Source organism: Streptopelia decaocto (assembly GCF_964273445.1).
Source record: "Streptopelia decaocto genome assembly, chromosome: Z".
Taxonomy (NCBI): Eukaryota; Metazoa; Chordata; class Aves; order Columbiformes; family Columbidae; genus Streptopelia; species Streptopelia decaocto.
The window spans coordinates 24,568,135-24,593,657 of NC_138657.1; the positions used below are offsets into that span (position 1 = coordinate 24,568,135).

General features: G+C 40.5%; 1 protein-coding gene across 1 annotated transcript in view; it reads left to right on the plus strand.

Moving 5' to 3' along the window:
- TRPM6 (transient receptor potential cation channel subfamily M member 6) overlaps positions 1-25,523 on the plus strand; it is a gene marked incomplete at its 3' end in the record, with an annotated part of 108,045 nt that overhangs the window by 77,232 nt on the left and 5,290 nt on the right. Inside the window, exons 25-37 of the mRNA XM_082075327.1 lie at positions 1,923-2,055; positions 3,744-4,888; positions 5,606-5,718; positions 6,640-6,766; positions 7,667-7,764; positions 10,128-10,186; positions 11,580-11,605; positions 16,184-16,234; positions 18,699-18,764; positions 21,009-21,295; positions 21,557-21,639; positions 22,172-22,377; positions 24,303-24,354. Of these exons, the coding sequence (XP_081931453.1) occupies positions 1,923-2,055; positions 3,744-4,888; positions 5,606-5,718; positions 6,640-6,766; positions 7,667-7,764; positions 10,128-10,186; positions 11,580-11,605; positions 16,184-16,234; positions 18,699-18,764; positions 21,009-21,295; positions 21,557-21,639; positions 22,172-22,377; positions 24,303-24,354 (2,446 nt within the window). The remainder of the gene's footprint in view (positions 1-1,922; positions 2,056-3,743; positions 4,889-5,605; positions 5,719-6,639; positions 6,767-7,666; positions 7,765-10,127; positions 10,187-11,579; positions 11,606-16,183; positions 16,235-18,698; positions 18,765-21,008; positions 21,296-21,556; positions 21,640-22,171; positions 22,378-24,302; positions 24,355-25,523) is intronic.

The window sequence follows — 25,523 nt, forward strand, 5'->3', positions numbered from 1 at the left end:
GTTGCAGAGCCTAAGGCCAGAGGAGATGCTGTGATGGCAGACACAGGGAGAGGGCACAGGGGCCTCCCACCTGCTCACCACATCTTCCCTTTCTGCATTACCTCATCACTGCACCTTAACCCCACCACCTTCACCCTTCCCAACCTGGACTTCTCCATCCCAGAGTCCTTCCTAATGCCTCTTTGAAGCGATGCCAGTTCCCTGTCCCACTGTCACCATCTCCTGGATCTCTGGCAGGAGATTGTGGGGCGTGGACCACAAGATGTTCGGATGGGAATGAATGTTCAACAGTGTGGCTAGGTGGTTCGTGGCGTGAGGCAAGGGAATGGGGAGGAGCTGGTGGCTGTAGCCTTATCTTAAAAAACACTGGAAGACATCGGCACATAGTATTATGCAGCCTCATCCTTTTCGATGCAACATACATCATTGATACCTAATAACAGAGGTGAGCAGACCCTGCTTGGGTTATGCTTTGCCTAGGATTTTCTCTGCTGAACATGAATCCCTGAAGATATCTGGCGTGCTCACAGGTGGTTACAGAGTTCAAAAATGGGCTTAACTAATCAATGCTGAGCTGCTTTACTGCTGCTCCCAGGCTCAGCTCTTCCATCCTGGTTGGATACATCAGCCTGCCTTTGAAGTGCTTTGAAGTACCACTGCTCGTTTTATATGCATGCATAGTATAAGTCACTGACGTAGCATAGTGGGTGTCTTACTTGTAAGGTGTATTAGGCACAAGGAAAACTGAAACACTGCTTAGCACATCTAAAAGCACTTGGATAGAAGAGGGCTCGTGTTGCCTACACTCCTTTCAGAAAGAGGCTTTTTTCCTGTTTATGTACCTTGGCATACCTTTTCTATATACCTATGCATTACTTGGTAAGTTTCTTCAACTTACATTTGGTGTGATTATAACTAACTGGTTTTAGCAATAAGGATCCAGTGCCACCCTGTGGAAAATCAATGAAAGTGCCAAGGTACAGAGTAAAATCTTGGAGGCAAGAAAACAGAGGGGTTAAGGGGGAAAAGAGCCTAGGAGGTGATTCAGTCTTATTCGGAGTGAGAGCGGGATGCCAGAACACTGCAGGGGGCTTCCCTGCTGACCTGTCTGTTGCAGCTGAATACCACACACTTGGAGCAAACACTGTGGTGACACTTGGCACAGATTCCCCCCCTAATGGGTACAGTGAGGACCCTGGAATGTAAAAAAGGAAAGAAAAAGGAGCTTGGAAGATGTAAATTTGGATCAGAGAAGCAGCTTTTCAATGTGTGCATTTCTTCATACTGACTTATAATCAATCTGTTCTCTGAGAAGTCTTGGTGTGCTAAAGAGTAGCATCAGGAGCAGCCCAACCTGTGAAGTTCTAAACTTCTGAATGTGTTCTTTTTCACCCAGTAATTTTGCTTGATGCTTCATACACATGAACATGTGAAGCAATTAGGTGAAAAAAAATCTTAGTAGCTTTGAGTGCCTGAAAGGATTGTAATTGCTATAGGTGACTAGCCCTCAATGAATGCCCGGACCAAATTATAGTGAAATCTTTGTAAGTCTTGCATATGTGTATATAAGTTTTGTGAGTCACACATGTATAACAAAATGAAGGAAAATGTTTAGGAGAAAATATGTTGTTGTGAGCTGCCATTTGGGTATGTACTTTTGAGGCTTTAAAAGGGAATGCACTGGAATTTTTGTCAGTGTGGTTTTGCTCTCTTCCTAAGGAAAGATAAAAAAACACATGTACATGTATTTGTCATATTGAGTCTTTATACATAAGCCCAAATTCATGGAGTTAAATCTGTTTCATTCTTGTAAAAAGATTGAGAGAAAATCTGTTCTGACAGTTTTCTTTTTTCTCGTGGATGCTTACAAATAATTGCATTTGTCAGCATGCTTCACACCAACTCCTCCCTCCTTTGTCCAGAGCTGTACCTGAGTGATGAAGAGTTAAAGAAACTCCATGACTTTGAGGAACAGTGTGTGGAAGAATATTTTCATGAAAAGAACGAAAGCCTGAGTTCCAGTGACAGTGAAAGGATCCGTCTGACAACAGAAAGGTGTGTTTTGCTGCAGAGTTGTGCTCTTTGTGTAGATTTCTCATGTAAAAAGACATTGAGAAGCTAATGCTTTTGGAACAGGCTACTGCTACTGTGAACACGAGGAGCAATAGACTACACAGGCCTTGCAAATATGATGGAAATGTAATGTATGTGTTCAAACTGCGTGGCAGGCCTGGCTGAGAAGCCTTGCTAGGAGAATTACATCCCCAGATGTATACAGTGTGCAGGTGGCTAAAGGGGTACAGTAAGGTAATGCTCAGTTTCCCTTTTGCATATGAGCAAAGATTTGTGATTTATAGCACCACAAAGACATGCCACAGTATGGCATAAAATACAGATTTTTATTTAGAGGGTCAGCAGGGTAGGAACACTGAGAGAGTATTGCTTGTGATTAAATGTAACTGCTGTTTACAGAAATAACCATATAACCATCTGCAAATCGTGTCTGGGTTTGCAAAATGTCAATACACAACTGTCGATGGGGTTTCAAAGCTCTCAATATTGGCCTAATTTAGCTTTCTATTGAAATCAATAGCAAAGCTGCCATTACATTTAATGGAAAGAGTTAAAGAAAGTGAGCAGTATAAAAAATCTTACTGAATGTCAATACTGGTCTCATCTAATAAATTTGTTTTGCCTAGAGAAAGGTAGCCTCTTAATCTTTGCCTGTTCATAGTCTTATTTTCTGCATACTAAACCAAAACACGCAAGCAAAATGAATGTCCCCTGTAAAAGAAATAAAGTAAGTAACTTTGTTTGAAAGCTGCAGAGTCGATTACAGAAAGAATAAATACAGATCTGGAAAGGAATTTTTTTCTGGGTGCAACCGTAAAACACACTTCACAACATTGCATAACTTCAATACAATCAATTAATTTAGAGGAATAAAATATTGTGGAACACTGGTATTTAATTTTATTTAGCTGTTGGTTAAATACTGTATCTTTTAGTTACGCAGTGACAAGTTGCAGATGGTTATATGGTTATTGATTTGATTTGGTTAAAATTATGTCATTCCAGGCCAAGAAACTCTTGCACTGTTCACTGGGGATTTGAAAACCATAAAAAGGGCTTTGCTTTTTGGGCAGTTGAGTTTTACCTGATGGGAACTGATGGCAACAGACCTATAGAATCTGTTTCCAGAGGCCAAATAGGTTACTGAGAGGACCCTTTTCCCAGTAGTCTGCAGTATTGGAGAAATGGAAGAGTATCCTTAGGTTGGTTTGAGCATTGTCCTTCTCATGCTCACACAAGAAATGTAGAGAAGCCAGAGAACTGGCTGACAAGAAGTATACTTAACAGCATTTTACATTTACAGCAATGGCCAATGCAGCATTTCCAAAGCTGTGTGCTGTTGTGTCCATAGTTTAGTAGTTCTATGGCAAGGAATGGACATTAGTAGGAAAACAGTAATTTAAAAAATAGATAATCATTGAGCAAAAAGCCTGTTTCTTTAAAAGTTACTGGCTGTTGGCCCTGTAATCTGAATAATATGTCGTCAGTCTGGATGGGTTTTGTCAAATATAACTATTAATGGGAATGGAAGTCAGCATTAGAAAAGAGTAAAGGGCTCTTTGAAACACTGATTTTTTAAAATGTGATAATGGCTTCTTTCACGATCTGGCAAACAGAAGTAAAGATCTGGGTTTTGGTACTCTAATTATATATTTTTTTTTTCTACCTAGAGTGGAGAAGATGTTTCTGCAGCTTAAAGAAGTGCATGAGAAAGTATTTTATATCAAGGAGTCCTTAGTGTCCCTGGACAGCCAGCTAGGACATTTGCAAGACCTATCTGCCCTGACAGTGGACATCCTGAAAGTACTTTCAGCTGCAGACACTTTGCAGGTGGAAGAAGCTTTCCTGGCTGACGCAAAACGACAAACCTGTAGAAAGCTGCCCCATAGCTGGAGCAATGCACTCTTCTCCAAGACCTTGAGCAGCCTGGAGTGTTTGTATGACAAGAAGAACCACTACTACAGCATGCCACCCTCCCTCCTACGGAGCTTGGTAAGGAGTCAGTGGTCATCAGAGTGCAAAGACCACATACTGAGGACAGAGAGTAACAAGGTGGTAGAATACAGCTCTCGAAAGACAGAAACAGAAAGTGATACGCTTACTTCAGGAGTATCATCTGAAACTAAGTCAACCCCTAGATATGGACAATTTTTGCTGGTGCCACCTGACCATCAGGGAGTGGCTTTCTCTGAGGATATGACCTTCAACTTGTCATTTTTGAGCACTCCTTCCACATACAGGGAAGATGCATTCAGAGCTGAACTGCGAAGTAGAAATGTGAGGCAGCAAAACTTGCCAAGTGTCAGCCACATTGGAAAAGAGCCAGAAGATTATCAGTGGAGCCAGAGAGACACTGTTATTTGTTTGCCATCAGAACAGACTAATGATGTAGAGGCTGATCATCCTCTTGGTCTCCAGCCATCCCTGAATATTGAAGAGAGTGCAGCACCTTCCTCTCAGGACAGGGAAGAAACTGAAGGTGGTTATGTGAACTGGGGATTCTCTGAAGGTGATGAAAAAGGTGTTTTCAGCTCAGGGAAGAAACAAAAGAAGTCCCTGTGCATACATGCCACTTACAACAGTGACTGCAATTGCACGGGTAGTCCTCCCAGGCATGTCCAGATAAGAGAATCAAAGTCCTTCTCCTACAACTCTGACAGGTCATGTCACAGCAGCATCATCTCTCAGAACAAGCTGAAACGCAGCATATCCTTCTGCATCAGCCCACCCTGGAGAGACTGGAGTTTCTGCAGGAGCAGCAGCTTACAGTCCTTTAAGAAAGAGAAAAGAGGGAAAACCTTCAAGGCCATGGGTGGTAATTATAAAACACTGAACCTGTACAGTATCTTTTACTGGGGAACTCAAGACATTATAAAAATATTTCCTTTGCACCCAGGAGGTATTAGCTGCAGTTGAGGGTAGTAACAAGAGTGTCCAGAGCTATTTTTTCACTTTCTTTCTGCTGGGTCTGACAGCTGTAGGGAATTTCTGAAGTGTGCCTGGTATCCAAACTGTACCACTCCTGTGCTTCAGTCACCCTGATTCTCCCCATCTCATGGGAGCCCTGTGGCTGTGGCTACAGAGCCAGAGTGACAGAGAGACTGTGCTCACTCCAAGGAAGTCTCCTGCCCTGGGGAAGCAATGCAGGAGTTGCAGGAGTCAAAATAAATTACATAATCCCTAAGAAATATGTAAGCAGTATCATTGGGTCAGACAGATGCATGGAGAGTGAAGAGGTAAACATTTTTATAGCCAGTTTCAGACTCTCCACCACTGAGTTTGCTTACTAACACCTAAAACATAGCAGATTCCAGTTCTAAGTATGAATAGTGTGAGATGATGGATAACATTTGTTGTTTTATGTCTTGTGATGGTGTACATCTTTGCACTGAACTGTATGAGTATAAGCTTTGGGTGTCACAAGGCTTTCTCAGCTTGCTTTGGAGACCTGCCAACTCTCAGTCTTATCAGATCTTCTCTTAGTAAACAAAAACTCTGTAGCTTAATGGTGGTTTTTGAGTCTTTCCCACAGAGTCTTTACCATCCAGTGAGCTACACCACAGTGAAGCAAGGAAAGCAAAGCAACAAAACAGAGACAGAAAGTCTTTGAGAGGAAAGAAGAATAAAAAACCCCTTCAGGTGCCGGTATGTGCAAATGCAAGAGAATCACATATCACATAGCTGTCTTTTTCATTCATTAAGAGCAGTTGTGCAGTGTGGCTTAGTTGAAAATGCTGCACAGAAATTGGTGTGGTTATTTTGTGTGTCTGGCTTTGGTTTAATTTCCCTTTTGTTTGAATGTGTGGAATTTCAGTTTTGAATGTGTTCGACTCTATGGACTTTGCTAGATAGTATACCAAGGTGTTATTGATTTACACAGAAAACAATCAGTCCTTGCACTGTAGCTGACAGGTGGACTTGTGGAGACTTCATATGATCTAGGATAGACTGAAGGAGTGATGACCTGTACCCAGGTGGTGTGCAACTGTAAACAAGCAAACCAGGACTCCTAATGTTATCTCCTGCCTACAAGAGTCCCACAGTCTTGTCTCTGAATCCATAAAACATTTATTACATTATAGACAATATATTGATTGTGTCATATGTATAGCGCAGCTTTTGTAATGGTATGTGTATGTAGATATATCAAAATCTATTTATAAAGTTACAAAGAGATTCCTAGGATGTTTGTCAGCTGGAAAGAGTTCTCTATTTAATGCAATGAAAGCTGAAGACTTACATATTTACATAAAATGTTCAGGTCAGCAACAGATCTTAGATTTGAACTTTGAGACCTAATACCTCTGAAGGTATCCTGAGGGACTTCAGACTTCATTTTAAAAAGCTCTAGTGCTAGATCTTTCATCAGTAGTATTTACTAGACAAAAACAATGTGTCTTCTGCAACTTGTAACAAAAATGAGAAAATCTGTCTCTCAGCTGGGAGCAAGTTCAGTCATTGGCATTTCAGTGATGCTCTGAAAGGCCATGTCACAGGCTGTCAGAGGAACTGCAGAGGTGCTAGTCATCCTATAAATTGAGTGTCATTTTGTCTGTGTTTTGCCAGGTGATTAGAGTGGATGGTTGTCCTCAGAACACCCAAGTGAGCTCAGAGCCTGCAGAGATCAATGTCTGGGATGAACAAGAGAAACACAGCAAGAACTGGCTCACTGTGTCTAATTTCAGTCAGCTAAGTATGTGATATTTTGCAGATGGTGAAATTCAGAACAGCTTTTAAAAAGCAGCAGCAAATAAGAATTCACAAATTCAAAGTGTTATCCACCACTTTCACTTTGTGGCTTAATTTTTACAGAATGAGAATTAGATTGTGGGCACACATAAGTTGATTATTTGCTGTGTCATTGCAGAGGTAAAAGAAACATAGGCTGGGTGGAAGGTCAGTTAAATCTTTCTGGGAGTGCTGCCTGAATAGAGTATAATCCTCAGGAATAAGTGGGAACCAAGGAGGATGACATCCTTGTCTCCTCTCCTGACGTGTCTTCTAAAGTGGCATCCTGGCTAATTATAAAATTAAACTATCTCTTGAATTTCTCAAGGCATTTACACTCCCAGGCAGTGCTGCAATACTGTATCTGGTGGCAGATCGTCTGCATGCATTATTCATTACTCATTGCTCGTTGCTCAGAAGCACATCCTCCAAAGGGTGGAAATGAATTCTATGTCATGTCTGTTGGAATGAAAAGGGAATGGCATTCTTAGTCTTCTTTTAGCAATTCTCCAGCTTTTTCATTCTAAGAAATCCTTTGTACAGTTCATCTTACCTTCCAGCTTTTCTGTGATGTGGTTCCCTGGCTTCACCCTGAGAGCTGCTGGGAGAAGCTTCAGGGAATGCTGTGACTCAGAACAGTGTGGTCTGAGAAGGGCTGCACTCCTCTGAAATCTGCTGACAGAATGGAAACAGTCTGTTCAAATCCTATGGAATTCTGTTTCTGCTTTTATAGCCCATTACGTGTTTGCTGGGGCAATATGGTATATAGGTGTTTATTTTATAGCACTGTGTAGGTGTTTAATTTGTAGCAGTAGAGCTGTTCATTTACACTCTGGAAATAGCTGACACATGCCCTTTTGGCTAGGTTTGGAACATCTCAGTTACATGCACCAGAAAATGAAAAATCAAGACATCGGTAGACATAGCATACCATTCAGTGATTACCTGAGGCATTCCCGAGAGGTAAGACCAAAGATTACATCTCCTAGTACATCATTTTGGCTGAGATAAGCCCAGGGTAGCTCTACTGAGGTCCCTGGACTTGCTACTATAGGTTCTTCATTATGAAATGCCTCTTGAGAAATGCGGAACTTTGTTGTCTGCTGGCACAGCCCATGTGTGCAAGTAAATGAATAATTTAACAGCTGTTAACACTGTATTAATATTATTGAAGTAGGGTATTAAATTATTGAATCATAGAGTGGTTCTGAGTATGAAGTAGTTGGTCAGAAATGATGCATGAGTTGATGTTTCATTAGGCAGTGAGTGAGCACACAGCTTGATCTTGAACCCGTAAGCAGAATTGATGAGCAGAGTGAAGCAAATTTTTTGAAAGTTAGCTATATAGCTCCTAGTCTATCACTCAGAGATAGGGGGTTTGTTTGTTTGTTTGTTTTGCAAAGTGAGAGTTAAATATTGATAATAATTGCAACGTTTGGATTTCTTAACCACTGACTTATAAATGTGGTATCTTATTTATCAGAATTAATTCACAGCTCCATAATGTAGTGGTCCTCTGCCTATGTAAATCAACATAGGCTCATTGACTTTGATGGAGCTAGACTAATATGTCCTGAAGACTGGGGACAGGAATCTGGATTATAGAAACTTCCATCTGTTTTAAAGTGGTGTAGCTAATCAAAGAAAATGTATCTTTCATGATATTACACAGGGATATCTCAGAGGTATGAAAGGAAATTAAGAAAGAGTATATTAAGAGAGAGAACTGTGAAATAATCTTTTCGTCTTCATTTTTAAACAACACACTTGCTCGCCTGTTTTACTTATAGCAGTCTCAGTTATTAAAATGGTGATCTTTAAAAGCCTAGCTTATTTTTCACTGTAAATGCTTTGAGTTGCCTTTTTTTTTTTTTTTTTTTTTTTTAAGGAATACAAATAAACCAGATATTTTCAGATCTGCTGTTCTGTGTACTGTAGAACTTCAATCCCAAATAGCAGGGAAGAGAGCCTGAATCTAAATTTTAAAATTGGCAGGTTTTTGTATGAAAGTGGAAAGAGAGAGAAAGAGAGAAATAGAAATAATTTTCCTGATTTTCTATTCTGTAAAACCTTAGCCTAGAGTTTAAAGCAATGAATCTTTGAAATGTTAACACAGGGTCAGACAAGCAAAGTAAAGGCACAGTCAGGAAAACTGTGTGAAGGGACCAAGTAATCCAGTCCTTCAAAATTCATGTTGAGATATCTCAGGTAAAACTCAAGGGTGGGATTTTTAAAGTTTTCAGAGAAATTCCACTGATTACAGCAGGATTGGAGTTAGACTGAAACTAGTCACTTTCAGAACACCACCTTCAAATTAATATTCTTTTCACGATACAGTCTCCAATACCCACTGAGTTGCTCTGCCTCTCTTAAAGTCCTGTGTGGGTTATGAGATTTTATATATATCACTGATAACAATGTTGCTGCATCCAACTGTTTCATTTGGAGCATGATATATTTTAGAGAAATATGTTTTTCCTAAAGTGATGCTTTTCAGATTTACCCATTGAACACCAGTGGTTCAGAAATCCCTCCTGATGGGTAGCAGGGAGCAAAGAAAAGGTGTGTGTAGGAAGGTTTTTTGTCAAAGATTTTTTCGTCTGCAAAGTGAGCTACAAGGCAAAAATACGAGTGAAATAAAAAAAATGTGAGTTAAGTTTCAGGTAATATTCAAAGCTGAATTTTAGCTAAATTATCTTTAAACTGCATCATCTTTGAACTTTTCTGGGGACCTCTGTTGCTTTTGAGGGTTGAAATCTGCCTGACTTCAAAAGAATAAACTCATTTCTGACTAGCACATTAGGAGGACCAGGCTAGCCCAGTTGTCCTTAATATGGCTGGAAGTCTAAAGGACTATTTGCGTACTTCTTTAACTATAAGACCTGGAAAATATGTAATCCAAATACCCCTGGAGAGCTGCTCAATGTATTACCTTCTTCTGTTAGAGAGGTTTAGGGTGCATATTTTTAACAACTGTAAAACCTATCCCTAAACTGGAATTTGCAGTATGAAGAGAGTTCTCTGCTACTGTCCATATTAGCAGACCCTTAACACACTTTTGTGAGGGTATTGAGATATAGGTGGGTACCTGTGTATTTTGTTCAAATGTGTGGAGACAGCATGGCAAACTGTAATGTGAGCAAATTTGCTCCATATTAGTGTAGGTATGGCAATGTTGTGATTCACCAGCCTGTCAGTGTCATTATTCATGCTAACAATAAGTATATCAATAAATGCTTTCAAGATTGTACCTTTCTGAGTTGTGCAGTATGTATATGACAGTGGTGTGCGGATTTTACCAGTAAAAACATCTCTCTTCTTTACAGGATTTGAGTAATAGCATATTTGGAACCACCAAGAAAAGTAATCTGAACAGGAACTGCTTGTATGTATTAAGATATTCACATGCTTTTAGAAAGAGTCTTCTATATATTCTGCAGGCTTCAACTCCAGTTCTGCACTATCCTTAGGATGAGAAATTTATGTGAAATGAAGAGTTTAGGCAATTCAGTCTGTTTACATTTCTCTAAAGGAAGCCTTATTAATTGAGACAAAGGAGATCCATTTACACAAAGGCATATATAATTTTAGGTGGACACCTCTTTTTATTCCAACAATGATCCAATTTTCTAATTCAATCACTAAGATCACCATAGCATCTTTAATTAGCCATTATTCCAAGCTAGTGAGCATAAAAAGTTATATTTGCTTTTGCTGTGCAAATTGCATATTTCCTTTTTTAATAATTGAAATACTAGCAGCTCGTGAAAGCTTCTCTAATTCTCTGATTAATCTATTTTTTACTGACTCTGTACATTTACAAAGTATTTAGCCTGGTTTTCTTAATGGGTTTTCAACAGTTATTAAGCTTTGATTATATTTAGTGAAAGTATACTGCTTTCAAAAGTGTTTTCAATTTTGTTGTTGCTTTTTTGATTCTTTCCACCTTGATTGATCTTAATAATGGGGATATTTTTTCCCATATGCAGTGCTATCTCTGTTTTCCTTTTATTTTTCTTTCTTGTTTTGATCAACTTCTTTAATATCTCTCTTATTTAGTAACAGTGGATATAATAAACAAAAGACACTAGAAAGCTGTCACAACCCATGTGGTTTCACCATGGAAAGAGGAAAAAAAAGAGAGAGACTGTGTTTTTTACCCATCCTGTGTCATTTATAGGCAGTACGCAAACTGCATACTTACCGTGAGGAGTTACAGGCCATTGAGTGGCCTGATTCTGTCACTTAATCTGTTGTCTTCAGTGGGATCTCTCTGGTCTGTGAGGTGAATCATATCCGCTGTCTTCTGTAACAGTGCTTTAATGTTGATGCTGATGCTGTAGTCTTTCTGCAGCCTTGCTAATCCAAAGGACCATCAGTTTAAAAAGTCTGGTTTTGTGCAAACAATATTAATGATGTAGGCAGCTTTGAATACCTCTCAGCATTGACTGAAAAATGGACAGTTGTGTATGTGATTGAAGTGGTCTTTAACTGACACTGTTATTGCAGTGTAAACAGCATTAACAGTGGTGCAAAATCATAAGAGCAGCTGGACGTAAGCGGAGAAAGAAATATGCAGAAGTTTGTGGCTGTTCTTCAGTAACTGAATATTATTTGCTGATTGTTGAAATGAACAAAGTTGCACTGAGGGTTGTTAAGTTTTATGATTGCTGACCAAACCTTTGTGAGTTTTGCCTTCACATGGATCACAGATGTGCTAATGTTAGCTTAGAGACAGAAATTTTAAAATAAAATATTGAACTTTTGCTTTTAAACAGGTTAAGAACTTCAGAGAAAACTGACAGTAAGTTTCTGGTTGCTTATCACTCATTTTATTTCCTCTCTGCAAATTGCACTCTGACAATTTTGGAGTACAAAATCCAAAAGGAAGTTATTTTACTCTAGTTGAAGGGTTATAGGAAAACGTTCAGCTATTGTTTCATATGTTAGTAATTTGTACTTTAAAGTGAAAGGGGCTTTGTTTGTTTGTTTGTTTATATGAGGGCATGTTTTCTTCATGGTAGCTGCAAAATCTTAAAATAATGTAATTTTACTCTAGTCTGCCAAGTTATGTTATCCTGTTCAACAGGAAGAAAATCTTCAAGATGATACTAATGCTTTCATCCCTGGCAGTCTAAGAGACCTCCAGAGTTAAAACAGGCTGTATACCTGAAAATAAATTTTTAATGTACGCTTAATTTTTCAAGTCGCACTTCGGTGTAATTCCTCTGTTTGTGTGATTTCCCTGAAATTATGAAATCAGTGAAGGATAACTGGCCATTATGAAATGGCCAATTAAGAAATTCAAGGTTCACAGAATCATAGAAACACAGAATGTTAGGGGTTGGAAGGGACCTTGAAAGATCATCTAGTCCAATCCCCCTGCCAGAGCAGGAGCACCTAGACGAGGTTACACAGGAATGTGTCCAGGTGGGTTTTGAGTGTCTCCAGAGAAGGAGACTCCACAACCCCCCTGGGCAGCCTGTTCCAGTGCTCTGTCACCCTCACTGAGAATAAATTTCTTCTCATATTTAAGTGGAACCTCCTGTGCTACAGTTGCCTTTTGTCCTGTCATTGGTTGTCACTGAGAAGAGCCTGGCTCCATCCTCGTAACACTCACCCTTTATATATTTATAAACATTAATGAGGTCACTTCTCAGTCTCCTCTTCTCCAAACTAAAGAGTCCCAGCTCCCTCAGCCTTTCCTCATAAGGGAGATGCTCCACTCCCTTGATCATCTTCGTTGGCCTGCGCTGGACTCTCTCCAGCAGTTCCCTGTTCTTCTTGAACTGAGGGGTCCAGAACTGGACACAATATTCCAGATTTGGTCTCACCAGGGCAGAGTAGAAGGGAAAGAGAACCTCTCTTGACCTGCTAACCACTCCCCTTCTAATACACCCCAGGATGCCATTGGCCTTCCTGGCCACAAGGGCACAGTTCTGGTTCATGGTCATCCTGTTGTCCACCAGGACCCCCAGGTCCCTTTCTCCTACACTGCTCTCTAATAGGTCATGCCCCAATTTATACTGGAACCTGGGGTTGTTCCTACCCAGATGCAAGACACTACAATTTCCCTTGTTACATTTAATTAAATTTTTCCTCGCCCAACTTTCCAGCCTGTCCAGGCCTCACTGGATGGCAGCACAGCCTTCTGGCATGTCAGCCACTCCTCCCAGCTTGGTGTCACCAGCAAACTTGCTGACAGTGCACTCCATTCCCTCATCCAAGTCACTGATGAATATATTGAATACTACCGGTCCCAGTACTGACCCTTGGGGCACTGCACTAGATACAGGCCTCCAACTAGACTCTGCCCCATTGACCACGACTCTCTGGCTTATTTCCTTCGGCCAGTTCGCAGTCCACCTCACTACCTGATCAGCCAGACCACACTTCCTCAGTTTAGCTGTAAGGATGCTGTGGGAGACTGTGTCAAATTCTTTACTGAAATCAAGGTAGACCACCACATCCACTGCTTTATCATCATCTATCCACCTTGTTATGTCCTTATAAAAGGCTATGAGGTTGGTCAAGCATGACGTCCCCTTGGTGAAGCCATGTTGACTTCTCCTAATGACCCTCTTATCCTTGATATGCCTTGAGATGGCACCAAGGATAAGTTGTTCCATCACCTTTCCAGGGATGGAGGTGAGGCTGACTGGTCTATAGTTACCCGGGTCCTCCTTCTTGCCCATTTTGAAGACTGGAGGGACATTTGCTTTCCTCCAGTCCTCAAGCACCTCTCCTGTTTCCCATGACTTAGCAAAGAAGATAGAGAGTGGTCCAGCAATGACCTCGGCCAGCTCCCTCAGCACCATCGGGTGCATCCCATCTGGACCCATGGATTTATGGATGTCCAGATTGCCTAATTGCTCCTTAACCCAGTCCTCATCAACCAAGGCAAACTCCTCCATTGTCCTGACTTCCTCTGGGGCCTCAGAAGTACAGGGCTCCTCAGGACAGTTTCCGGCAGATTAGACAGAGACAAAGAAGGCATTCAGTAACTCTGCCCTCTCTGTATCTTCTGTCACCAGGGCACCCACCTCGTTCATCAGTGGGCCTACATTGCCTCTGGTGATAGTTTTATCTGCCATGTGTTTGAAGCTCTTTCTGTTGTCCTTGACCCTTCTTGCAATGTTTAATTCTAAGGAGGCCTTAGCTTTCCTAGTTGCCTCTCTACATCCTCTGACGAGAGCCTTATAATCTTACCAAGTGACCAGCCCCTCCTTCCATGATCTGTAAACTCTCCTCTTCCACTTGAGCTTGCTCTGATCTTGAGCCTGGTAGAAGCAATCCCTGAACACTAAGCAACTATCTCGGGCCCCCTTACCTTCAAGCAGCCTTGCCCATGGGATTTCCCCTAGCAATTGCTTGAAAAGGCCAGAGTTTGCCCTGCTGAAGTCCAGGATTGCGATTCTGCTTGCTATCCTGTTCCTGCCACATGAGATCCTGAACTCCACCATCTCATGGTCGCTGCAACCAAGGCAGCCCTCAACCTTTAGTGCTTCAACCAGACCCTCCTTGTTAGTGAGGATGAGGTCCGGCAGTGCTCCTCTTTTAATTGGCTCCTCCACCATTTGCATCAGAAAGTCATCATCAGTGCACTGGAGGAACCTCCTGGACTGTGGCTGACTGGCTGAATGGTCCTTCCAGCAAACATCAGGGAAGTTAAAATCCCCCACAACAACCAGGGCCTGTGACTGAGGCCACTCTCAGCTGCCTTTAGAACGCCTCGTCAACTTCCTCAGCCTGATCCGGTGGCCTATAATAGACACCCACAATAGTATCACCCTTGCCAGCCTGCCACTTAATTCTTACCCTTAGACTCTCAACTCACTCCCCATCTGTGCCTGGACAACACTCAATACATTGTAGTTGCTCTCTCACATAGAGAGCAACTCCACCACCACACCTGGCTGTCCTGTCTTTCCTGAGAAGGACATAGCCATCCATGACCACATTCCAGTCATGTGAACTGTCCCACCATGTCTCTGTAATTGCCACCAGATCATGAACTCCTGACCGAACACAGGTTTCTAACTCCTCCTGCTTATTCCCCATGCTGCGTGCATTCGTATTATAGTACAGGTTATAGGGGGGAATTACTTTGTTCCACAAAAAGTGGAGTGCTAGTTAACTTCACCTGTATTTGTTGCCTTTCAGTCTGTCTTCCAGTTTTCCTTACATGCTACTTACCTGTGAGAGGCTGAGCAGCTGGGCATCTACCTCTTTTTGAGGCTACCTGTGATGCAGAAGTGGGTTGCTCTTAGGCTTATGTCCCCTTCGAGCACTGCGCTTTCCAAGCCTGGCTGTGCACAAAACGCTGCAGTGCCGAAGTGCACTGCTGCAAGCGTAGTGAGTTGTGGGGCAACTCTGTGGAGCACACCGTTGCTTTGATTAAAATTCAGTTTTACCGTTCTCAAAAGGAAGGACTTCTTAGCCCCCATTTGCCTTTTCATGTTTGTTGTTTTACTACCTACAAAATGCAACAAAACTAGTTGGGTCCAGCAAGGAAGAGACCAAAAGGGACCTTAAATCACCAAAGGCACTCAGTGGAAATACTGGCCCTTCCCCCAACATCTATTCATGTTTCTTATTTAAGATTTTTTTTTGTTTTGTAGAAAAGGGAAAATAAGCAAATAAAATAGAACAAGAAGCGTAATGTTCAAGTATTTTGATGAAAATTTGGTTTTGATTATTTCATTTTTCAGAATTAAAACTATACCTTTTTTCTGAAATCTGACATTTTGAAATGTTGTTTTCTGATAGAACAAAATGATTTCATCTAATTAATGGAAATGTGCTGATTAATCTTGGTTTTATTAAAAATATATTTTTTTAAAAACAAAGATTTTTGGACAAAATTTGATCTGGCTGTGCCTGTTAAATATATAACCACAGGAATTGTTTCTCTGTTTATATTTTAACAGCATTTTAGACACTGTGAGTTAATGGGACTGTATTATAATAGCTTTGGTGTAATTGTATAGTTAATGGAATGTTTAATGACTGAGGATGAAGTTGGAAAATCATGCCTTTGGGAGGCTGTGAAGCATGATGGACAGCAGCGTGCTTTTAATATCCCAGAGGTGTAATTGGCTTAGAGAAGCTACATGTCCTTGAGGTTAATATCACAAGTTTCCCACCATTTCCTTGAATAAATAAGTCATCTGGCTGTATTACATTGATGACTGAAATCTGCCAATATACTCTACATTATAACATACTTAAGGCCTAGTAGTAATTCTCCTCCTTAGAATGCTGAGACAGTAATTCTGATTAATCTGTTTCATGACAAACTCTGGGATGGAAGGAATTAAAAAATCATACATTTATTTCTGCTATAATAATTAACGTAATGATCCTTTAAACATTATTTCAGATATCTTTGCCTGCTTGAAAACATCTCAAGATCTGCATCATCACTACTCAGGTAAGCAGGAGGCACCAGAATGATAGCTGAGTAATTTAACAAATTAAAAAGAACATTGGTTCTTCCATTGTCATCCGCTGTGATTTTCATTTTGAAGAGTTGCACAATTGCCCATTGCTAAGAAGGTTCTGTGTTAATTCATGTCTAACACTCCAGTGAGGAAATTATGAATTATTTTCTTGCTGCTAATTGCTGCATTCTGAGTATTTCTGGCAAATCCAGAGCAGAATGTAGACAGTCACTTTCAAAATATTAGTGGAAATGAATAGTGCTCCGATTCCTGGGGAGGCAGAAGAGGCATTTATTTGTTTATAGCTGTCACTTCCCCTCACACCTCCCACATCCTCCTTTGTACTTTCTGGAATTGGTTTCTTCGGTTAATTTGTCCTGTACTAGTTAATCTGTGTTTATATACCTATGAACTCCTGGAAATCTGGCAGGGAATAAATCATTTGGATGCTAATTGCCTGCAGTCCTGTCTTTTCCTGGGCTGAGTATGCACAGATTTTCCCACAAGGCGTGGATTTCAGTTTTTCCCGGAGGAGAGCTGAGCAGAGTGTGTCAGTAGATGTCCCTGTTGCCTACAGGACTCAGCTGCCTCTAAAGGGAGGCTGAGGGTAAACCAGAAGCATTAGCAGCTTCCTGAAGTTAAAAAAGCTGTGCAATTTTCACTGGGAACAACACCTCCTGGTTTGTAATCAGTGTACAGGAGTAATTTCTCTGACACCTTGGCATTGTTGCAGTGATTAATTTGGCTCTTGTCAGGCATGCTATCTGAGATTAAGTAGGACTTTTTAGCACTGATGAGGGTGGTTTCCACTATGAGTTAACAAATGTCTCAAGAGGTTTCCAGTGTAGATTTTTTTCCTTTGGAAGTTCAGGTTGGAATTTAGCCAACTAAGCCCAAAAGTTTTGTACTACAATTCTGCACCATATACTGCTTATGCATTATTTTTGCTATCACATTGTGCAGGCAAATACAGTTCTCTACACACCCAAAAGAACTTGAGTTTTGACCCAAGCTCAGCAGCTGGTACAAGTCCACTTCACATTGGTTCTGGAGGCTCTAGACCAGGGATGTCAAACTCATTTTGACTGGAGGCCTCATCAGCCTTGTGGATGCCTTCAAAGGGCCATATGTAATTTTAGGACCATATAAATGTAGCTATTCCAACATATGGTCCTAAAATTACATTTGGCCCTTTGAAGGCAACTGCGAGGCTGATGTGCCACCCCCCACCCCGGGAATGAAAATGAGTTTGACACCCCTGCTCTAGAGTGAGTGCTGGCATGGTCTGACCAGGACAGGTCTGGCAGCTCCTCTATTCGCATCCTTGTCCCTGCTATGCACTAGTTTTGTGACTAGAACATGTTCCTAGTGAGGCATCAAGGTAGGACCCTGAACTACACTCCGTGTTCCAAAACTATTCAGGCAGGTTAACCAATACCTGTTGAATTCAGAAAAGATAAACAAGAAATGCAGTCTGAAATGCAGATCTAAAATGAGGACCTTAATTCATGGGTTGCCATGTCATGAGTCCCCTTTGCTCTCTCCTTCTGGGCTAAATAATCACTAATTAATATCTGCTCAGAAGAGTAATCTTAAAAGGATGGACAGGTGGTGTCCAGGCTCTGGAAGAGTCTGCTGTTAGGGCTTTTAGGTTGCTCTGCAGAGAAACACAGCTCTGCTGTGGTTCACTCTCTGCTTTGGATGCTAGTTTTGTCTTCAGCCATTGAATAGGGAAATTAAGCAATGAGCACTGTAGCATCCAAATTGCCTTGTACCCTGGTTACCCTCTTTGCAGCTTACTTCATACCTCACTCCCCCTTCCTGATAACTGAGTCATTGTGAAGACAAATCCATAAATATCTAGTTGTTGCTCTGAAGTTTTGAAAGTGTTTGCCTGAGAAGCAAGCTGCCAATTAGGGAGATATAATAGTGTTACTGATGTTGTTTGGCGAGAAGCCCAGATGAAGAAACAGTACTCTGTGCAGGGCAAGCTTGGATTTTCCTGTGATGCATTGCTAAGTCCCCAGGTGCTTCTGAGCCTGACAGAAACAGGCAGGGAGGGCAGCTGGGACCACTGCATCTCTTTGGCACAGTGTGAGTGTCACCACCCTGGAGCTGGCAGGAGGAGGAATTAGCAGCAGCCCTTGATGGAAGGAGGAGGATGAAGAGTTAGCAGAATCTAGCTAGAGTGCAAGGGGCTTGTCCCAAAGAGCCTGTTGCCTTGGAAGAAGGGAATCAATGAATGGGAGAGAGAGTGGCAGCTGATGCTTATGAGATGCCACAGGTGTGCGAAGGGCATTTGCGAGCTGGGTAGAATGGTGCTCAGATCTGACACAGGATCACACTGCAGCCTCCTTGGCTTTGCACACTACAGTAAAGCATGGCCAGATATTTCTGAAAAGCAGCCAGCTTATTCTTTATTCAGTATAGTAGTGAAATCTATGTTGTTTGCAGCTGTTGAAAGAAACAACTTAATGAGACTTGCTCAGACCATACCGTTTACACCAGTCCAGTTCTTCGGTGAGTACCAACTTCCTGGTTATGTTTTTTGCCTTATAAATTGTCAGTGCATTATGTCTTTAAAGACTATGTTTGAGAAATTTCCTTAGATTAATTTCAGCAATTCTTTTCTAAAAGAGGTGAACCAGGAGAGAATTGTAATTATGCAATAATTTGGGAACATTTGGAGGTTATCTGGTTCAGCTCACTCTACAGCAAATTCTGATCAGGTTGCTGAGGGCCTGACCAATTGCCTTTTGAATATATCTATAAATGGAGAGTCCTCAGCTTCTCTGGACAACCTCTTCCAGTGTTTGACTGGCTTAATTGTGAACCTATTATTTTTCCCAGTATTTGTTGGGGTTTCCCTTGCTGTATCTTGTATGTGTGTGCACTCAAGTGATTACTGTCATCCTCAGAGATGAGGCTAACTTCATCTTCTCTATGCCTATCGATACAATAGCTGAAGACAGCAAAAAGGTTCCCCTTGACCTTAATACCTGCATTCTCACTCTCTTTCTTTCTCACAGACACAACCATGTAAATATATATTTAGGGTATCCCATCAAGTAGAAAACCAGGTTTCGGTTGAAAGGGCACTACTCTATGCAGTAGAGAGAACTGTAGTGTACCAAGGAAAAAAGAACTGTCCTATAATAGAAGAGTGGTAGAGAATAAATCATTTGGAAGGGTTCTGAAATTAATGTGCAGTATTGGTTTACAGCAGCAGAAGCTCTGCCTCTAGACACTTGAGATCTAGATGCATTCTTTTCAGTGGGTAGAATATTTTGTCTCACAGCAACTGATTGCTGATACTTGCAGCAGCATAGGATTTCTTGGGACCAGATTGCTGCAGATAATTAATATAGCTATGAGCATATTGAACGTTCTAAACTTTGAAGCTCCTAAGAGACACCTTTCTAGGTATTAAATTGTCAAAAGATAATAAAATGAATAATTAATGTAATATTAAAAAAATGTGTCTAGTTACAGTGTCTTTATTCAAGTGTCTGTCTTTTATGTAAGACACTGGCTTTTCTGTTGCTTTATTTTAAATTAAAATATGCACAAATTGTGGCATTCGACAATACCTACCTTTGTGCTAACTGGTGAAGGCAGGCTTGGGAGCAGGGAGGAAATCTGCTAATCTGAATCCAGTTCATCTTTCCTAATGCCGTTCTTTGCCATTTTACAGATGTAGTTATCTCATCACACTTGCGAGTGAAAACCTGTTTTTTACAAATTAACATTGCAAATAATGTGAGTTGCAAGAAGGAAAGCCAGATTTTAAAAATTGGTCCACTTTTCTGTTAGTTTACAAATTACGGTGACAGAAAGGTGTCTCACGCTGGAAGAGAGGAATGCTATACGGGGCAGCAGTGTGACTGAGTTAAAGCTCACCAGGTTTGTTCTGCTTTCAGAAGTGTGTTATTAGCAGGAGCAAAACACCTGAAATTTTGTGCAGTACAAATAACATTATAATTTATAGAAAAAAACACAGATCTTAGTTTAAAACTCCCAAACTCTACACCTCTTGTTAATTTGCTTTAGCATGTTCTTCTAGGATGCCTTTCTTCAAGGAAAGTCATGTCCTTTTCAATTTAATTTCCCTGGCTCATTGTGTTCAAGTCACCAAGTTTGAAACAATTCAGCTGTCTGTTAGCATGAAAAGGTGGCGTTCTCCGGCCCTTAAATTTTGGAGTCAATAACTATCACAAGCTGTGAGTGTTTGGTTGCCTTGTGTGTGGGGGGGTTGGTTGGTTGTTTCTTAAGCACAATTACAAGGGAAATACTGTGTTCCATAATCTTGATTAACTTGAAACAAGTCTTACTACAAATTCCCCTTCCACATAAGAGGGAGCCACACTCAGGGTATTTGAAGTTCATACAGTGGAGATAAAATGGTAAACCTTTAAAAATAAATACTTTTAAAGCTCAGGCTTCTTTAGGTACTTAAAACTGTGGCAAATGAGATTGATTTATGTAGACCAGAGTATCAACAAGCTTTGTTTGTGTAGAAGCGTGCAGGAGGTCTTAAATTCATCTTTGTTTAGTCTTAAGCAGAATGTATGTAGTAAGTAGTATAAATTTAGGCTGGGTAAGTTTTCACAGAGATTATCAGTATGATAAAAAGGCTCTCCTTTAAAATGTGGCTTACGAAGGTATGTAAAGTGGTATGTTATTTTAAGATGCCAAATGAAAATGCACTTCTCTCCTGTTTCTGCAACATGTGACTTCTGCTAACAAAACTTCCTTTTATTTAAGCTGGAGAGGAAGTGACGATCTATCGGCTAGAAGAAAGTTCACCTATGAACCTTGGTAAAAGCATGTCTTCCTGGTCCCAGCATGGCATGGCTGCAATGATCCAGGTCTTGTCACAGGAGGAGATGGATGGGGGTCTGCGCAGAGCCATGAAGGTCATTTGTACTTGGTCAGAGAATGACATATTAAAGTTGGGACAAGTATTTATTGTGAAGTCTTTTCTGCCGGAAGTGGTTCAAACTTGGCAAAAGATCTTTCATGATGGCACAGTGTTACATCTCTGCCTGAGGGTGAGTTCGGACTTGAAGGCACACTGACTGGTCTAGCCTGATGTGCCTTAAATGTTATACTGCTTACCTGTGAATGTCTTCGGCATGGTTGACATGTGGTTTGATGTTAACTTTTGGAAAGGAAAAAGGTTTTGAGGAAGATATATTTCTCATCTGTAAACATATACAATCAGATGTTTGTTTGGTTTGTTTGTTTTGATCAATTCATGGCACGTTTCTTCATGAAAATGAAAGTAGTGCTGATAACATTATTTTCTTCAGGAGATCCAACAGCAAAGGGCTGCCCAGAAGTTAATCTATACCTTCAATCAAATGAAGCCTCATACTATTCCCTATACTCCAAGGTAAAATCACTGTCTTTATGTACTAGGTGCCATAGGTCTCTCTTCTTAGCTGTGTCCCAGGCATTCTTCTCCATAGTGGATTGAAATAGCTGCTGCTTAGACAGTCTGATGATAGTTAAGCAACGTTTTTAACAGGAAAGACAAGCAGCTTTGAACTTAGTCTTTATAGCTACATGTGGTGGCAAAGTAAGCTGCTTCACAATGCTATTCCTGAGACTTAAGCAAGAATTGCCTTTTATACAGTTAATGTAACACAATTTGATATAGCTCATTTACAGAGGGCTGAAGTAAAACAGATTATGTTGTTTGTCCATAAACTATGTTTTCTAATCAAGTGCCTTGTTTTGAGAGTTACCAAAATGAGAAAACCTCTGTGCTGTCTGCCATTTGGTACCTCCTACTGTTCAAAACATTCCAGCTAGGGAAGATGTGTCCTCCTTTTTGGTATATTTGCTTTGCATCACACTGTGTGCTGACTGTGAGGATGTTCATTACCCTGCCAGCTCCTGATAGACAGCATTTATATCTACAGGTTCCTGGAAGTTTTCCTCATCTACTGCCATTCAGCGAACCAGTGGCTAACCATTGAGAAGTACATGACGGGCGAGTTTCGGAAATACAACAACAACAATGGAGATGAAATCACGCCCAGCAGCTTGCTGGAAGAGCTGATGCTCGCTTTCTCTCACTGGACCTATGTGTACACACGTGGGGAGCTCCTTGTTCTGGATTTGCAAGGTGACTGCTAGCATGGGATCACCATTTGAAACCCAATGAAAAGCAATTTTGTCTAAAGAGAATTTCATATTGAGGAATGGGCCAAATTCTGGTCTCAACTGACATACTGGCAAAGCTCAAAACCCCCTGGATATCTCTGCACTGGTATATGAGTATCCACAGAAACACTCTGGATTAATGTATGTGTAAGGGGAAAATAATTTGGCTTCGAATGCATCTAGGCTGAATGGGCAAAAGACTAGGTAGATGAAGTGTTCAGGACCATTTCACCCAGCTCCAGAAAAACACTCTACAGTTAAGGTATTTTTGTCAAGATATATAAATAATAGAAACTCAAGCATACCTATGTATCTATGCACACTTAGTATATATGTATACCTGTCAGAAGAGTGCGAGGTGCTATCTGTATTTTTCTTTTTTTCATATTAATAAATCTGTAAGCAGTTTACATAAGCTGGAAGCCTGAATGCTATTCAGAAAGTCTGGTGACTCCTTCAAAGAACATGTGATCACTTTACATATATAAGAGGGAACATGGCATATTTTAAAGAGATAAAAGTTGACAATGTTCAGAAGATGAACAGCACCCATCAAACAGTATAAACACAATTGTTTGTCATTTCTGTCAAGAGAAATGTGTATGGGTAGACAGAGACTTAAGATATTTACATTTTACAGCATTCAGAAGCTGTGAATTACAAAAAGACATGCTTATTATGCAAAATAAACCTATAATTCCATCCATGCCTTCATTTGGTTTTAGCTGCAGATGAAAAAAAAAACTCCACACATAAAGAGTGTGTCTTCACTCTAGCCTGCTAGAATTTGTCTGAAGTTTGCTTGGGTTTTTTATACAACTCTCGACAGTTCCAGACCAACTGTGTTGGCTCAGACATGGACAATTTAAACATCTATGTAAATCTCATCAAGACTGGAGCTTCAGTTTCCATCCCAAGCAAACTGAAATCTGCTCTAATTTTGGCCTCATGTTTATCTTGTACTTCTCTAATCTGGAGGAAAAGTGCAAGGGCTGCTCCCCTTGAATTTCTAATAGGATTAATTTCTATCACTATTTACTGTATAATACCAGGGCCATCTCCACATACACATATACCACATCTTGTCTAATCTACATCAATTAAAATGATTTTCATTGAAGAGTACTGCAATTTCAGGGTTTTTCAGTCACAATATGCTATTTCCATAAACTTTATTGTTGTTTGTTGCAGAATATAAACTTACCATTAGTCACCTATTGAAATAAAAATAATTGCATATCATATGATCATGGACTGATCTTGTTAGTGTAAAAGCACACCGATTTCCTGAGATATATGAAAAAAGCTTTCTGTTAAAATGGTAGTGTGTCACCAGTTTGGGGAAAATGGCAAAGGAGGTATCAGCATTCAATATCATAATTAAATTGTTTGTTTAATATGCTCTGATGGCCACCAGAAGAAAAAAGGGATAACAGACCTAAGCATTTGCACATCACAAAGCTGTGGCTTGTTGTTTTTTTTTTTTTTTACTCTGAAGAGAATCTGTATCTGAGAATAGATCTATTGATATAAGGAATGTGATATATGATATAATACCTATAGTCCAACTTCAATAGCAGTGTTACAGTGGTTACATTTTACTTAGTTGAGCTTCATCGTAATATTTAGTGCATTTGCATAAGCCCTCCATCTACATATAAATAAATCCCAAAGCAGCTGAAGTCAGGACTGTAATTAGAACTCTATATTTTTGCCAACACTCAACAAATTTTTATACATGTAATGATTTCTTTTTAAGTCAGGATCACTTTAACTACAACACTTTATGACCTACGAAGAACATGGATAATTACAATTTAGTTAAGTGACAGATTATGAAATCATGTCTACCTTCTTTTATAACATATTCTGTTGACTTTGTTGTAGGTGTTGGGGAAAACCTTACAGATCCATCTGTGATTAAACCTGAAGACAAAAAGTAGGTTTATTTCTGATGACATTATCATTCACTTCAGAAATTCTGCTAACAGTCTGTATACTTTGGGTATCTTATTTGTTATGGTTTCTGTGAGAGATTTAATTATTTTTTGCATGGTGTTTGGGCTGTGGACCTGCGGGCCTGTAAGTGTCCTAACTCCCAACATGTGGTGTGTGATGTATGAAAGGTGGGGAAACTCTGTGTTGCTGTGCTGGCAGCATGGGAGTTTTCCAGGGCTATGCAGGGAGGGCAGGAAAGGGAGACAGAAGACCCTGTAAGTCTTTTCACAAATTTGCACCAAGGAGGATCATCGGTAACTTGAATGTAGCAGTCCGGTTTCCCCTGCCTGGTGGGGCACTGTGTTATTGATTATATGGGGCCACAGTGGCTTGAGAAGATGAGGAGAGGGCCTCATCTTTCTGATAGATTCTAGTGGTGCATTTAAGCATGCTGCACGTTACAGTCCCACAGCTGTGATACAGGGATGGTAAATCTTATGTGGAAAGTTACAAAAACTAGAGAGACTACAATGAAGCAGCAGTCAGCCTTCATGCATCAAATTTCAGAATCAGAATTATGGCCGTTCTCCCATCCTGGGACCGTGCTCCTTACTAGCATTTGCTGTAGTGAGAGAAGAAGCGGTGGTGTTGATGGTTGCTCTACTGCAGGGTCCTCTTCTCTGCAGAGTCTTCCTAAACGCACACATCTCTTCAGCTGTGCCCTCCGGTCCCTGCCCCTCCACTGCCTTGTGCTCAGCTCGGTTGCCTCTTGCTCAGCTCATGTCATCTGGTTGAAGGTGTGTCTCATGTTTGTAAGGAAGGAAGATATAAATATGAATAGTCTGATTTAATACAAAGACCAATTAACTATAGAAATATCAGATGACATGCCCAGAATTCAGAACAAGTTAATAATGGCAGAAGGTTCTTAGTTCTGGGACTACTATTAGTATTTAATTAATAAGATCAGTAATAAATAACCGCATTAGTGTTGTCTGAATGTTTAATTATCAATGTAGGCATATTGGCCATATAATATTTATTTCAGAAGCAACATCAGAAATATGCTGAGCACCTCACAGTGACAAAGTCTTTGCCCTAAGTAGGTCATGGAACTGTGACAAAAGCACAAGCATAAGTAGCACAGGGTAGAGAGGCAGAGAGATCAGT